The sequence below is a fragment of the Pristiophorus japonicus genome, chromosome 3, assembly GCF_044704955.1.
Source record: "Pristiophorus japonicus isolate sPriJap1 chromosome 3, sPriJap1.hap1, whole genome shotgun sequence".
NCBI classification, from domain to species: domain Eukaryota; kingdom Metazoa; phylum Chordata; class Chondrichthyes; family Pristiophoridae; genus Pristiophorus; species Pristiophorus japonicus.
The window spans coordinates 121,711,639-121,726,337 of NC_091979.1; the positions used below are offsets into that span (position 1 = coordinate 121,711,639).

Here is a 14,699-nt window from a genome sequence, read left to right on the forward strand (position 1 = left end):
AGACGGCACAGAAATCCTGCTGAAGAACAGGCAAATGAGGACCTGGACTTGGTGGCAATGTCCAGTGAAATCACACAGATACACTGCGAGCTCATGGGTGCATTGCTTAGGATCCCCGAGAGCATTGATAAACTTGCTGTGAGTGCTCGGAGGCTGTCTCACGCATTGTCCCTGCATCTCCGTTCTCCAGCGGGGCCATCCTTCACCACTCACGGAGGCATGTGGCCTCCAGCAGCATGCCAGAATGTGTGGCGCGTGCCCTTGATCACGTTGCAGAATCAATGCAGCTTGGTGAAGTGATGCGGTTGATGACTGCTGCCATCCTCTCTCTCTTCCCCACTGTCCAACGGGGAAGTGACAGTGCCGAAGCAGGCCAGCAAGCTGTGGTGACTGTCGTGCTCTAGATGCTGAGGCCCAGCTCCGTCTGAGTGTCAGTGGTTCCCGGGAGATGGAAGCTGTTATCATTCCTCAGGGTGATCTCATTCCGGATCCCTCCAATGATTCTCAGACCATGCACCCACCTTACGCGGTCCATACCCAACCCATCAGAGACTACTTCCGTCGATACTGAGATGCAGCAGTCTGTAGCCGGGCCTTCCAGGCCCAGAGCTGGTCCAGGGTGTCCTCCTAGCCGTCTGCACTGTCTACTCTCCTCACACAGCAGCCTTGTTGTAGGCACTGAGACCTCATTGAGGAGGAGCACCAGGCGTGGGGGAGGGGGGATGAAAGGAAGTGGGGGGGGGGGGGTTGAATGTCTGGTGAAGATATATTAAGGGTTGGGAAAACCTTTAACACATGCCCTGAGATGTAGCAAGTACTCCTGTAAATAATTTTTGGTTAGGAATTAAGTTGTTATAATGTTTCTTGCAGCAGAACGCTGTTTCTCCTTTTGTTTGTTTTTGTAGCTTTATAATATTGTTTGATCTTGTTGAGGGGGGAATGTTTGTAAATTTTTCCCATAAATATTTCACTTTGACCGTTTGCTGTTGGTGTTCTGTGCATCATTGCAAAGCTCAGCGTAGATGTGCCTTCTTTATTGTGGCACAATGCGTGGCCAGTATTAGATGCATTCCTCAGCTTCCTCCATTCAAGCAAACCAGTCCATCATGAAGTGCTGACGTGCAGCTGCATATGTCCCCTGCTGTTGCTTTAAGGAAGCCGGAGCCATAGAAGGCCAGCACCACAGTAACCTTCACTGCCACGGTCAGCACAGTCCTGTTGGCACTGGAATGCTGTAGGTCCCTGGGATCCGTGGGCTTTTACGCAGATGTACGTCTGGAGGCCCAAGAGCGGAACTCTCCGCAGCCTGGATGCCTTGAATTTGGTGCAGAAATGTTTCGCGGGTTGGTGGCACACTCTGGAGGTATGCCTCAGAACGCAATTTCTAGCTCAATATACTGATCACCCTCTGTATAAAAAAATACTTTCTGACATCTGTCCTATATTTGTCCTTCACAAGTTGGAACTTGTACTGTCTTATCTTGTTGCCCTGGAGAATCTGAAAGTATTGTTTAATCTTCATTTTCTCTATTTGATTCCTCTATCAGGTCCCTCAGAACTGTCTCTTCTCAAGACTGAAAGGCTCTGGCTTATAAAATTGTATCTTGCGTCTCATCCCTCTAACACCAAGGATCAATCATGTTGCTCTCCTTTGTACTGTCTCTGGGGCTTGGATGGTGTTTTTATGTCACTGTAACCAGAAGTGAATGCTGTACTAATGAAGTCTGACGAAAACACTGAGCTGCTTCAGCATATCCTCTGAGGAATTTGAATTCCACTGATTTGGCAACAGAATCCAGCATTCTGGTTTTTGTTTCCTGCTGCTTGATACGGTTTAGGCATGGTGAGAGATAATTCAATTAATACCATTGGGTTTCTTTCAGTTTCTCTCTCAACCTAGATGAAATTGGTCAACGCGAGGAGCGCAAAATGGGCTGATAGCAAGTCAGCAGCCTGTTTTACACCATGCCCAATTTTCTTTTCCATTGACGTCTTTCACCCCCAACAAGTGCTGCCCCTCCAATGAGGGATCCACCAATTTTACTTCCAATACTTGCAATTTGTTCATGTTGAACTTCATCGGCACTGATCAGCCCAAGTGCAAATCCTGTGATTATTTTTTCAAGATCTAAGCTGCCTTCTCTGAGCCCAGAGTCTACTCCATCCCCACCTACCTTGGTGTCATTTGTAAATGTAATTACTTATCATTGACACAGCAAACCCAGTGTCTACCAGGAACAGGAGAGCTTCCAGTACAGACTGGGGGGGGGAGGGGGCTACCACACTCAATTCTTGTCCCATTTTGACCTACCACCCCTTACAACTATTTTCTGCCAGTTACTAATTAACAACCATGACAACCGCGATAGTCATTGCTCTTAGTAAGAATCTTATGTAGTACTGTATCAACAGCCATCTGTAGCCAAAGTACTTCAAGAACAAACACTACTTTTTAATAATATAAACCATGTAAATTAATTTTATCGACATTGGCAGACCAAATAGCAATGATTCCTCATTACTTCTGTGATGTCCTTTCGTTAGGCTTATTTTAAGCTTTATAAGCATTAAAATAATGAGAATACTTGGAGGCTTAATATTTATAATCCATCCATAAAAAGTAAAAGTCTTTGAAGCTAAAGTTGCAGTTTATATCATTTCTCCGAGGAATCTGGTTGAATTTATAACTTTGGCAAATGAAAATTGTTTTTTTTTCTCCTCAGATTAAACATGAATTGATTCCTTAGATTTGATTAGTTTTAGAATTAATTATGTGACTACTTTAGAAAAACTGCTGCAGGTGAGCATCAATAGACTATGTCTGGAAAAGCAATCAAAAAGCCGGAACCAATAACTATCCTGTGAAATCAGTCAGTGGGAATTGTCCATTGCCACAAAATCTTGCTCTTTATCGGCATATCTACTGCTGAGTTAATGTCTATAATTTTAGCTCCAAGCGTTGTTCTAAATTCAGGATTTTAGGCTGCACTGTTCAAAATCTCAAAGATCTAATTTAGTCATCTGTTTTTAGGAGCTTGTTGTACCTTACAGGTAAAAGCAAAAAGCCAAATAACTTTAAAAAAAAAATCACATATTTCAAATTTTAAAAATGGAATTTAATTAAATATTTAAAACAAAAATATAATTTTTTGAAAAGTAAATTTACATATTTTAAACGACCTTATTTAGCAGGATTTTAAATGTTTAAATTATTTAAAAAAATGTATTTTTCTGTACTTTAAAAGTCTTATGAAGGAGATTCGCTGTTAAACAATGTCTCATATGCTGTTAAAAAGCATATTATTGGGCTTGGGCTTTATTAAAAGAGGAATAGAGTACAAAAGCAAGGAAGTTATGTTAAACCTTTATGAAACACTAGTTAGGCCTCAGCTGGAGTATTGTGTTCAATTCTGGGAACCACACTTTAGGAAGGACATCAAGGCCTTAGAGAGGGTGCAGTGGAGATTTACGAGAATGGTTCCAGGGATGAGAGACGTCAGTTATAAGGAGAGACTGGAGAAGCTGGAGTTGTTCTCCTTGGAGCAGAGACAGTTAAGAGGAGATTTTATAGAGGTGTTCAACATCATGAATTGTTTTGATAGATAAATAAGGAGAACTGTTTCCTGTGGCAGAAGGGGATTATTAAGAGGGGACAGATTTAAGGTAATTGGCAAAAGAACCAGAGGTGACATGAGGAAACTTTTAAAAAGAAACAGCGAGTTGTGATCTGAATGCACTGCCTGAAAGGATGGTGGAAGCAGATTCAATTATCACATTAAAAAGGAAATTGGATGAATACTTGAAGGGGAAAAAAAATACAGGACTATGGAGAAAGAGTAGGAGAGTGAGATTGAATGGATAGCTCTACCAAATAGCTGACACAGACATGATGGGCCGAATGGCCTCCTTCTGTGCTACATCATTCTATGATTAGTGCTAATTGGTGAAAATTCTAGAGTAATACCATGGATAAAGTGATGTGAAAGCTTCTCCACTTTTGTCCCTCACTCTTCACCCAACTTAATATCCACCACCTAATAGTTTTGTGTAGCACATAACTATCAGACTATTCATACTCATAAAACCATAGTGATTTACATCACAAAAGACATTTGATCCATCATCTCTGTGTTGCCTCTTTGTTAAAAAAGATAATGGCCGAGAAATCAAGGTCGGCTGCTTCCCGCGGGCGATTGGCTAAAAAAGGGAAAAGAGATGCGCACTTACCAGAATCTGCTGCGCCCACGGGAGATCCCGGTCCTGAGGCCTTCACTCACTGCGTGTCGGAGCGCGTGCACATCAGGACGTCCGCAGAGCTGGAGCTGCAGTCACTTGGATCCGGGCAGCCAATCCAGGTAAAGTATTTTCACATTTATAATAACGGGAACTCTATAAGTTGGAGTTACATATGTAAACCTGTATATACTTTGTGTGGCCACCAGAGGGCTCATCCCCTGGAGTCCCAAGGGATCCCACAATCTTTTGGGAGCACAGGTACATAAGGAGGCCTCACAGGCTGGAGAGGCACTCTGGAGACCTGCAATAAAAGACTAAGGTCACACTTTGAGCTCACAGTATCCAGTCAGACTCTTTATTCATACATAACAACTGGCGACGAGATACAGATGACGAATCCAACGATGCAGAGAACAGTGGGCATCCTGGAGAAATTCTCGGAGGGAGATGATTGGGAAACCTTCGTGGAGCGACTCGACCAATACTTTGTGGCCAACGAGCTGGAAGGAGAAGCGAACGCTGCCAAACGAAGGGCGATTCTCCTCACCGTCTGTGGGGCACCAATGTATGGCCTCATGAAAAATCTGCTTGCTCCAGCGAAACCACAGAGAAACCGTATGATGATTTGTGCACACTGGTCCGGGAGCATCTGAACCCGAAGGAAAGCGTTCTGATGGCGAGGTACCGGTTCTACACCTACAAAAGGTCTGAAGGCCAGGAAGTGACGAGTTATGTCACCGAGCTAAGACGCCTTGCAGGACATTGCGAATTTGAAGGACATTTGGAGCACATGCTCAGAGACTTTTTCATACTTGGCATTGGCCACGAAGTGATACTTCACAAACTTTTGAATGTAGAGACCCCAACCTTGAGCAAAGCCATAGCGACAACCCAGGCGTTCATTGCCACCAGTGACAATACTAAGCAAAACTCTCAGCACACGAGTGCTGCTACAAGTACTGTGAACAAAGTGATGTTGTTTTCAAATCGCAACGTACAGGGCAGGCCCCACATGCCTGCAGCTGCACTTCCGCAAATGTCTCAGAGTCCACCAGCAAGGCCATTAACACCTTGTTGGCGCTGCGGGGGTGATCATCATTTGCATTCATGCTGCTTCAAAGGGTACGTTTGCAAGGGCTGTGGAACAATGGGACACCTCTATGTGCAGGCGAGCTGCAAACCCTATTAATCCTGCAAACCACCATGTTACAGAGGAGGACAGATCCATGGAGGATCACGACGAACCAGAGCCTCAGACTGAGGAGGCAGAGGTATATGGGGTGCACACATTTACCACAAAATGTCCCCCGATAATGCTGAAGCTTGAATTAAATGGACTTCCGTTGTAATGGAGTTGGATATGGGTGCGCGCCAGTCAATTATGAGCAAAAAGACTTTCGATAAATTGTGGTGCAGCAAGGCCTCAAGGCCAGACTTGACTCCCATTCGCACGAAACTGAGAACTTACACAAAGGAACTGATTCCCGTAATCAGCAGTGCTTCTGTAAAGGTCTCCTACGAGGTGCACAAGCTACCACTCTGGGTGGTACTGGGCGATGGTCCCACACTGCTCGACAGGAACTGGCTGGGGAAGATACGCTGGAACTGGGATGACGTCAGAGCGCTCTCGTCCGCTGACGACACTTTGTGTGCCCAGGTCTTAAACAAGTTCCCTTTGCTGTTCGAACCAGGCATCAGGAAGTTCCAAGGAGCAAAAGTGCAGATCCACTTAATTCCGGGGGCGTGACCCATCCATCACATGAGAGAAAGGGTAGAGATCGAGCTAGACTGGCTGCAACGAGAGGGCATCATTTTGCCGATCGAATTCAACTACTGGGCCAGTCTGATTGTTCCAGTCCTCAAGGGAAATGGCACCGTCAGAATCTGTGGTGATTACAAAGTAACTATCAATTGTTTCTCCCTGCAGGATCAATATCCACTACCAAAGGCTGACGACCTTTTTGCTATGCTGGCAGGAGAAGGACGTTCACAAAGCTGGACTTGACCTCAGCCTACGTGACGCAGGAGCTGGAGGAATCATCAAAGGGCCTCACCTGCATCAACATGCACAAAGGTCTCTTCATTTACAACAGATGCCCGTTTGGAATTCGATCAGCCGCGGCGATATTCCAGAGAAACATGGAAAGCTTTGGATATTGTTGGGGGAGATGGCTCACCAGAGGAAGGCAGCAGCAGCCAAGTTCATGGCACCGTGGGTGGCTCTGCTGCACAGGAGGGCAGGAAAAAGAGTGGGAGAGCTATAATCGTATGGGGATTCTATTGTAAGGGGAATAGATAGACGTTTCTGCGGTCGCAACTGAGACTCCAGGATGGTATATTGTCTCCCTGGTGCAAGGTTCAAGGATGTCTTGGAGTGGCTGCAGAGCATTCTGGACGGGGAGGGTGAACAGCCAGTTGTCGTGGTGCATATAGGTACCAACGGTATAGGTAAAAAGCGGGATGAGGTTCTACAAGCTGAATTTAAGGAGCTAGGAGTTAAATTAAAAAGTAGGACCTCAAAGGTAGTAATCTCAGGCTTGCTACCAGTGCCATGTGCTAGTCAGAGTAGAAATAGCAGGATAGCTAAGATGAATACGTGGCTTGAGGAGTGGTGCAAGAAGGAGGGATTCAAATTCCTGAGACATTGGAACCGGTTCTGGGGGAGGTGGGACCTGTACAAATCGGATGGTCTGCACCTGGGCAGGACCATAACCAATGACCTAGGGGGAGTGTTTGCTAGTGCTGTTGGGGAGGAGTTAAACTAATATGGCACGGGGATGGGAACCTATGCAGGGAGACAGAGGGCAATAAAATGGAGGCAGAAACAAAAGATAGAAAGGAAAATAGTAAAAGTGGAGGGCAGAGAAATCTAAGGCAAAAATCAAAAAGGGCCACCTTACAGCAAAATTTTAAAGGGACAAAGAGTGTTAATAAGACAAGCCTGAAGGCTCTGTGCCTCAATGCGAGGAGTATTCGTAATAAGGTGGACGAATTAACTGCGCAGGCAGCTATTAACAAATATGATACCATTGGAATTACGGAGACATGGCTCTAGGGTGACCAAGGCTGGGAACTCGACATCCAGGGGTATTCAACATTCAGGAAGAATAAACAGAAAGGAAAAGGAGGTGGGGTAGTGTTGCTGGTTCAAGAGGAAATTAACGCAATAGTAAGAAAGGACATTAGCTTGGATGATGTGGAATCTGTATGCGTAGAGCTGCGGAATACCAAAGGGCAGAAAAGGCTAGTGGGAGTTGTGTACAGACCACCAAACAGTAGTAGTGAGGTTGGGGATGGCATCAAACAAGAAATTAGAGATGCGTGCAATAAAGGTATAACAGTTATCATGGGCGACTTTGATCTACATATAGATTGGGCTAACCAAGCTGGTAGCAATGCGGTGGAGGAGGATTTCCTGGAGTGTATTAGGGATGGCTTTCGAGACCAATATGTTGAGGAACCAACTAGAGAGCTGGCCATCCTAGACTGGGTGTTGTGTAATGAGAGAGGACTAATTAGCAATCTTGTTGTGCGAAGCCCCCTGGGGAAGAGTGACCATAATATAGTAGAATTCTTTATTAAGATGGAGAGTGACACAGTTAATTCAGAGACTAGGGTCCTTAACTTAAGGAAAGGTAACTTTGATGGTATGAGACGTGAATTGGCTAGAATAGACTGGCAAATGATACTTCAAGTGTTGACAGTAGATAGGCAATGTCAGGCATTTATAGATCACATGGATGAACTTCAACAGTTGTACATCCCTGTCTGGAGTAAAATTAAAATGGCTAAACCGTGGCTAACAAGGGAAATTAGGGATAGTGTTAAATCCAAGGAAGAGGAATATAAATTGACCAAAAATGCAGCAAACCTGAGGACTGGGAGAAATTTAGAATTCAGCAGAGGAGGAGAAAGGGTCTAATTAGGAGGGGGGAAATAGAATATGAGAGTAAGCTTGCAGAGAACATAAAAACTGACTGCAAAAGCTTCTACAGATATGTGAAGAGAAAAAGATTAGTGAAGACCAATGTAGGTCCTTTGCAGTCAGAATCAGGTGAATTTATAATGGGAAACAAAGAAATGGCAGACCAATTGAACAAATACTTTGGATCTGTCTTCACTAAGGAAGAAACAAATAACCTTACGGAAATACTCGGGGTTTGAGGTTCTAGCGAAAAAGAGGAACTGAAGGAAATCCTTATTAGTCAGGAAATTGTGTTAGGGAAATTGATGGGATTGAAGGCTGATAAATCCCCAGGGCCCGATAGTCTGCATCCCAGAGTATTTAAGGAAGTGGCCCTAGAAATAGTGGATGCAATGGTCATCATTTTCCAACATTCTATTGACTCTGGATCAGTTCCTATGGACTGGAGGGTAGCTAATGTAACACCACTTTTTAAAAAAGAAGGGAGATAAAACGGAATTATAGATCGGTTAGCCTGACATCGGTAGTGGGGTAAATGTTGGAATCAATTATTAAAGATGAAATAGCAGCGCATTTGGAAAGCAGTGACCGGATCGGTCAAAGTCAGCATGGATTTATGAAAGGGAAATCATACTTGACAAATCTAGAATTTTTTGAGGATGTAACTAGTAGAGTGGACAAGGGAGAGCCAGTGGATGTGGTGCATTTGGACTTTCAAAAGGTTTTTAACAAGGTCCCACAAAGAGATTGGTGTGCAAAATTAAGGCACATGCTTTTGGGGGTAATTTATTGACGTGGATAGAAAACTAGTTGGCAGACAGGAAGCAGAGAGTCAGAATAAACAGGTCCTTTTCAGAATGGCAGGCAGTGACTGTGGTGTGCCGCAGGGTTCAGTGCTGGGACACCAGCTATTTACAATATACATCAATGATTTAGATGAAGGAATTGAATGTAATATCTCCAAGTTTGCATATGACTCGAATATGGGTGACGTTGTGAGCTGTGAGGAGAATGCTAAGAGGCTGCCGGGTGACTTGGACAGGTTAGGTGAGTGGGCAAATGCATGGCAGATGCAGTATAATGTAGATAAATGTGAGGTTATCCACTTTGGTGGCAAAAACAGGAAAACAGAATATTATCTGAATGGTGACAGATTAGGAAAAGGGGAGGTGTAATGAGACCTGGGTGTCATGGTACATCAGTCATTGAAGGTTGGCATGCAGATACAGCAGGCGGTGAAGAAGCCTTCATAGCTAGGGGATTTGAGTATAGGCGCAGGGAGGTCTTACTGCAGTTGTACAGAGCCTTGGTGAGGCCACACCTAGAATATTGTATTTAGTTTTGGTCTCCTAATCTGAGGAAGGATGTTCTTGCTATTGAGGGAGTGCAGCGAAGGTTCACCAGACTGATTCCCGGGATGGCAGGACTGACATATGAGGAGAGACTGGATCAACTGGGCTTGTAACCACTGGAGTTTAGAAGAATGAGAGGGGATCTCATAGAAACATGTAAAATTTTGACAGGATTGGACAGGTTAGAGGCAGGAAGAATGTTCCCGTTGCTGGGGAGTTCCAGAACCAGGGGTCACAGTCTAAGCATAAGGGGTAAGCGAGATGAGGAGAAACTTCTTCACTCAAGAGTGGTTAACCTGTAGAATTCTCTACTGCAGAAAGTTGTTGAGGCCAGTTCGTTCGAAATATTCAAAAGGGAGTTAGATATGGCCCTTACGGACAAAGGGATCAAGGGGTATGGAGAGAAAGCAGGAAAGGGATATTCAGGTTGAATGATCAGCCATGATCTTATTAAATGGCGGTGCAGGCTCGAAGAACCGAATGGCCTGCTCCTGTACCTAATTTCTATGTTTCTAAGTTGGTCCCACGCACGGTGGTCTTCCAGGACAACATCTTGGTTACAGGTCGGGACACAGTCGAGCATCTGCAGAACCTGGAGGAGGTTCTTAATCGACTCAACCGCGTGGGGCTCAGGTTGAAATGCTCGAAGTGCAATTTCCTGGTGCCTGAAGTGGAGTTCCTGGGGAAAAGAATCGCGGTGGATGGCATCAGACCCACCGATTTGAAGATGGAGGTAATCGAGAACGCACCAAGGCCACAGAACGTGACGGAGCTGCGGTCATTTCTAGGACTCCTGAACTATTTTGGTAACTTTCTACCGGGTCTGAGCACACTGTTAGAACCACTGCACACCTTACTGCATAAAGGAGATGAATGGATATGTGGCAAAAGCCAAGAAAATGCCTTTGTAAAAGCTAGAAAATTGTTATGCTCAAACAAATTGCTTGTGTTGTATGACCCATGTAAGCATTTGGTACCAGCATGTGGTACGGCGTCGGGTGTATATTTGCAACAAGCTAATGAATCTGGGAAATTGCAACCGGTTGCTTATGCATCCAGGAGTCTGCCTAAGGCTGAGAGAGCCTACAGCATGATTGAAAAAGAAGCATTAGTGTGTGTGTATGGGGTAAAGAAAATGCATCAATATCTGTTGGGGCTCAAATTTGAATTGGAAACTGACCATAAGCCACTGATATCCCTTTTTTCCGAAAGCAAGAAGATAAATACGAATGCATCGGCCTGCATCCAGAGATGGGAGCTCACGTTGTCCGCATACAACTACGCCATCCGCCACAGGCCAGACACAGAAAACTTTGCTGATGCTCTCAGTAGGCTGCCATTGCCCACCACGTGGGTGGAAATGGCACAGCCCACAGATTTAGTCATGGTTATGGAAGCATTCGAGAGTGAGCAATCACCCGTCACAGCCCGTCAGATTGGAACCTGGATGAGCCAGGACCCCTTAATGTCCCGAGCAAAAAATTGTGTACTTCACGGGAGCTGGTCCAGTGTCCCAGTGGAAACGCAGGAAGAGATAAAGCCGTACCAGCGGCGCAAAGATGAAATGTCTGTACAGGCAGACTGCCTTCTGTGGGGCAATCGGGTAGTGGTCCCCAAGAAGGGCAGGGATACTTTCATCAGTGACCTCCACAGTACTCACCCAGGCATCGTAATGATGAAAGCGATAGCCAGATCCCACGTGTGGTGGCCCGGTATCAATGCGGACTTAGAGTCCTGCATGCACAGATGTAACATATGCTCGCAGTTAAGCGAGGCGCCACTAAGTTTATGGTCTTGGCCCTCCAAACCGTGGTCCAGGGTCCATGTCGACTATGCAGGCCTGTTTTTGGGTAAAATGTTCCTTGTAGTTGTAGATGCGTACTCCAAATGGATTGAATGTGAGATAATGTCGGCAAGCACGTCCGCTGCCACCACTGAAAACCTGCGGGCCATGTTTGCCATGCACAGACTACCTGATGTCCTTGTGAGCGACAACGAGCCATGTTTCACCAGTGCCGAGTTCAAAGAGTTCATGATCTGCAACGGGATTAAACATGTTACATCTGCCCCACTCAAACCGGCATCCAATGGTCAGGCAGTGAGAGCAGCACAAACCATTAAGCAGGGTTTGAAGAGGGTAATTGAAGGCTCACTGCAGACTCGCCTATCCCGAGTCCTGCTTAGCTATGGCACGAGACCCCACTCGCTCACTGAGATTCCACCTGCTGAACTGTTCATGAAAAGGGCACTTAAGACAAGGCTCTTGTTAGTTCACCCTGATCTACATGAACAGGATGAGAGCAGGCGGCTTCAACAAAGTGCATATCATGATAGTGCAAATCTGTCTTGCGAAATTGAAATCCTGTATTTGTATTGAATTATGGACAAGGTCCCAAGTGGCTTCCCAGCACCATTGTGGCCAAAGAGGGGAGCAGGGTGTTTCGGGTCAAACTTTCAAATGGACTCATTCACCGGAAACACTTGGACCAAATCAAACTCAGATTCACGGACTATCCTTAGCAACCCACTTTGGACCCTACCTACTTTAACCCCCCCAACATACACACCCATGGCAACCAACACCACAGTTGGCCACGAAGCAGAACCCATCACCCGCAGCAGCCCAGCAGGACTCATCACATCAGGCAGTCCAGCAAAGCCAGCTGCACAGCAGCCCAGCAGCCAGCGAGGTCCGAACAAACAATTCACCAAAACCAACATTTGCACCGAGACGATCAACAAGGGAAACGTCGACTCACCTTGTAAATAGTTACACTATTGACTTTGTGGGGGGGGCGGGGGAGTGTTGTTATATATGTAAACCTATACATACTTTGTGTCGCCACCAGAAGGCTCATCCCTTGGAGTCCCAAGGGATACTTTGAGCTCACAGTATCCAGTCAGAATCTTTATTCATACGTAACAGGAGTAATATGGGTGAATACCGCAATCTGCCCTTGCAAATGTCCTCGCTCCCGAGATACGGAGGATCTGTCAAGCTGGAGCTTGACAGATCGGAAAAGCCAGTTTTCAACGCAACCACATTATGCACTGACCACCGGCTTTTGCAATGCTTTCCCGGGTCCGTACACACTCAGTACGGACCTGGGGAGGCCGGGATTTCTTGGCCAATACTGCTGCCTTGCTTTCTCCCCACAGCCCTGTGTCTCTTAGCTTCAATTGTTTTCCTCTATTCTTCCCTTAAAGGATGCAATGGTCTCTGCCTCAGCTACTCCCAGTGGGCAAATCATTCCAGGCTCCAACAAGCCTTTGTGTAAAGAAATTTCACGTAACCTCTCTCCTTTTTCAGTCGGAAGATTTTGAGGTCTACATAGGTACAGGAGTAGGCCATTTAGCCCTCAAGCCTGTTCCGCGATTCCATGAGATCAGGGCTGTTCTCTGACCTAACTCCATATACCCACCTTTGCCTCATATCCCTTAATACCTTTAGTTAACAAAAATCTATCAATCTCAGGTTTAAAATTAACAATTGACCTAGCACCAATTGCTGCCTGTGGAGGAGAGTTTTACCATCCTTTGTGTGTAGAAATGTTTCCTAACTTCACCCCTGAAAGGCCTGGCACTAATTTTTAGACTATGCCCCCTAGTCCTAGACTCCCCGCCCAATGGAAATAGTTTATCTCTATCTAGACTATAGTTCCCCTTAATATCTTGAAAACTTTGATCAAAATCACCCCTTAACCTTCTAAATTCCAGAGAATACAACCCTAGTTTGTGTACACTCCTCGTAATTTAATCCTTGGAGTCCAGGCATTATTCTGGTAAACCTACGCTGTACTTCCTATAAGGCCAATATATCCTTCCTAAGGTGTGGTGCCCAGAACTGCTCACAATACTCCAGGTCTGGTCTAACTAGGGCTTTTTATAGCTGCAACTTAACTTCTACCTCCTTGTATACCAGCCCAGCCTTCCAATAGCTTTAAAAAAAAAATGTTGTACCTGTCCACGACATTTTAATGATCTATGTACATAGACCTCCAAGTCTCTTTTGACCTCTACTTTTTCAACTTTTCACTATTTAGAAAGTATTCTAAACATCTGAAACTCTTACACTGCAATGCAGTTGCTGTAACTATTAATAGTCGGTGTACAGATCCAGGGGATAGATCTTGAATTTGTGTGAAAATGTAAAATGGGCGATAATGAGTCGGCAGCCCATTTTACATTTCTGCTGATTTTTATTTCTAGTGATTTATTGCAAATAAAAAATTGGGAGCGATGTAAAACAGACTGCTGACTCGCTATCACTGGTTTTACACTATAATACAAAGTCAAAATTTAACCCCATGTGTCCCTGTACATTAGGAGGCAGAATGAAACAACATTGCTATGAAAAGCCCGGTGTTTGACTTGACTTGTTTTATTTCTAAGTTGAAAAGTAAATTTTAAATTTATATTACTTTAAATATTGTAAATCATCCCCAATATAGGCACTTACAGCTTCTCAATTATTTGCATTTCAAAATCTAAACGTTATTTTATTATGTTATTTTATAATTTCAAAATGTTGCTTGCATTTCGAATGTTGAAAAATGTAACATGTTTTCAGAAATGTATGGAAGCACAGATCCTGTTCAAAGTTGTAGTCTGATCCAAATAAATGGGGTTAAATTTATGCCGTGTTCGTTCAAAGACTAATTTTAATTTGTCAGTTGGAATCAAGAATCTCATTATGAGCTACAAGAACAAGCTGGGGCAACAACCTGGTCCATTTTCCACCAACTCTAAGCAACATCCAACACCCCATGAAATCAATAAATATTATAACTGCTGCTATCCTATATATTGCTAGGTTTTTTTGTAGATAAACAAAGACATGACTGTTGTATTGAAAAACAAAAATAGATTGAAACCTACTCAAAGTAGAGTGTCAGATCTGTTGCCAGTATTGACTGTTTCAAAAGCTGCATGATGTCACTGTATACTCTGGAGGACAAGCTTGCAAAAATATTGTGTCCCTGTAACGAGAGAAAGAAAACATTGGGAGTTTAAAAATTAGTAAAATATATTATAGTAGAAACAAATATAACGAGAAAATTGATTTTAGATATTTCCTGCTACTTGGTTCAAGCGATTTTCTTTGTTTTTGTTACCAAATTCATAATATTGGATGTAACATAATTTAAACTGGTTGAAATGGAATTCACTAGGTGCAACAAAATAAT

The 14,699-nt window shown here is 44.3% G+C and overlaps 1 protein-coding gene across 2 annotated transcripts in view; it reads right to left on the minus strand.

Annotated features, from left to right (window-relative positions):
* The window catches only part of pde11a (phosphodiesterase 11a), a 609,195-nt gene that overhangs the window by 134,635 nt on the left and 459,861 nt on the right, over positions 1 to 14,699 (minus strand). For both annotated transcript variants that reach the window (XM_070875770.1, XM_070875769.1), the window contains one exon: positions 14,392 to 14,492. In XM_070875770.1, coding sequence (XP_070731871.1) covers positions 14,392 to 14,492 — 101 coding nt within the window. The remainder of the gene's footprint in view (positions 1 to 14,391; positions 14,493 to 14,699) is intronic.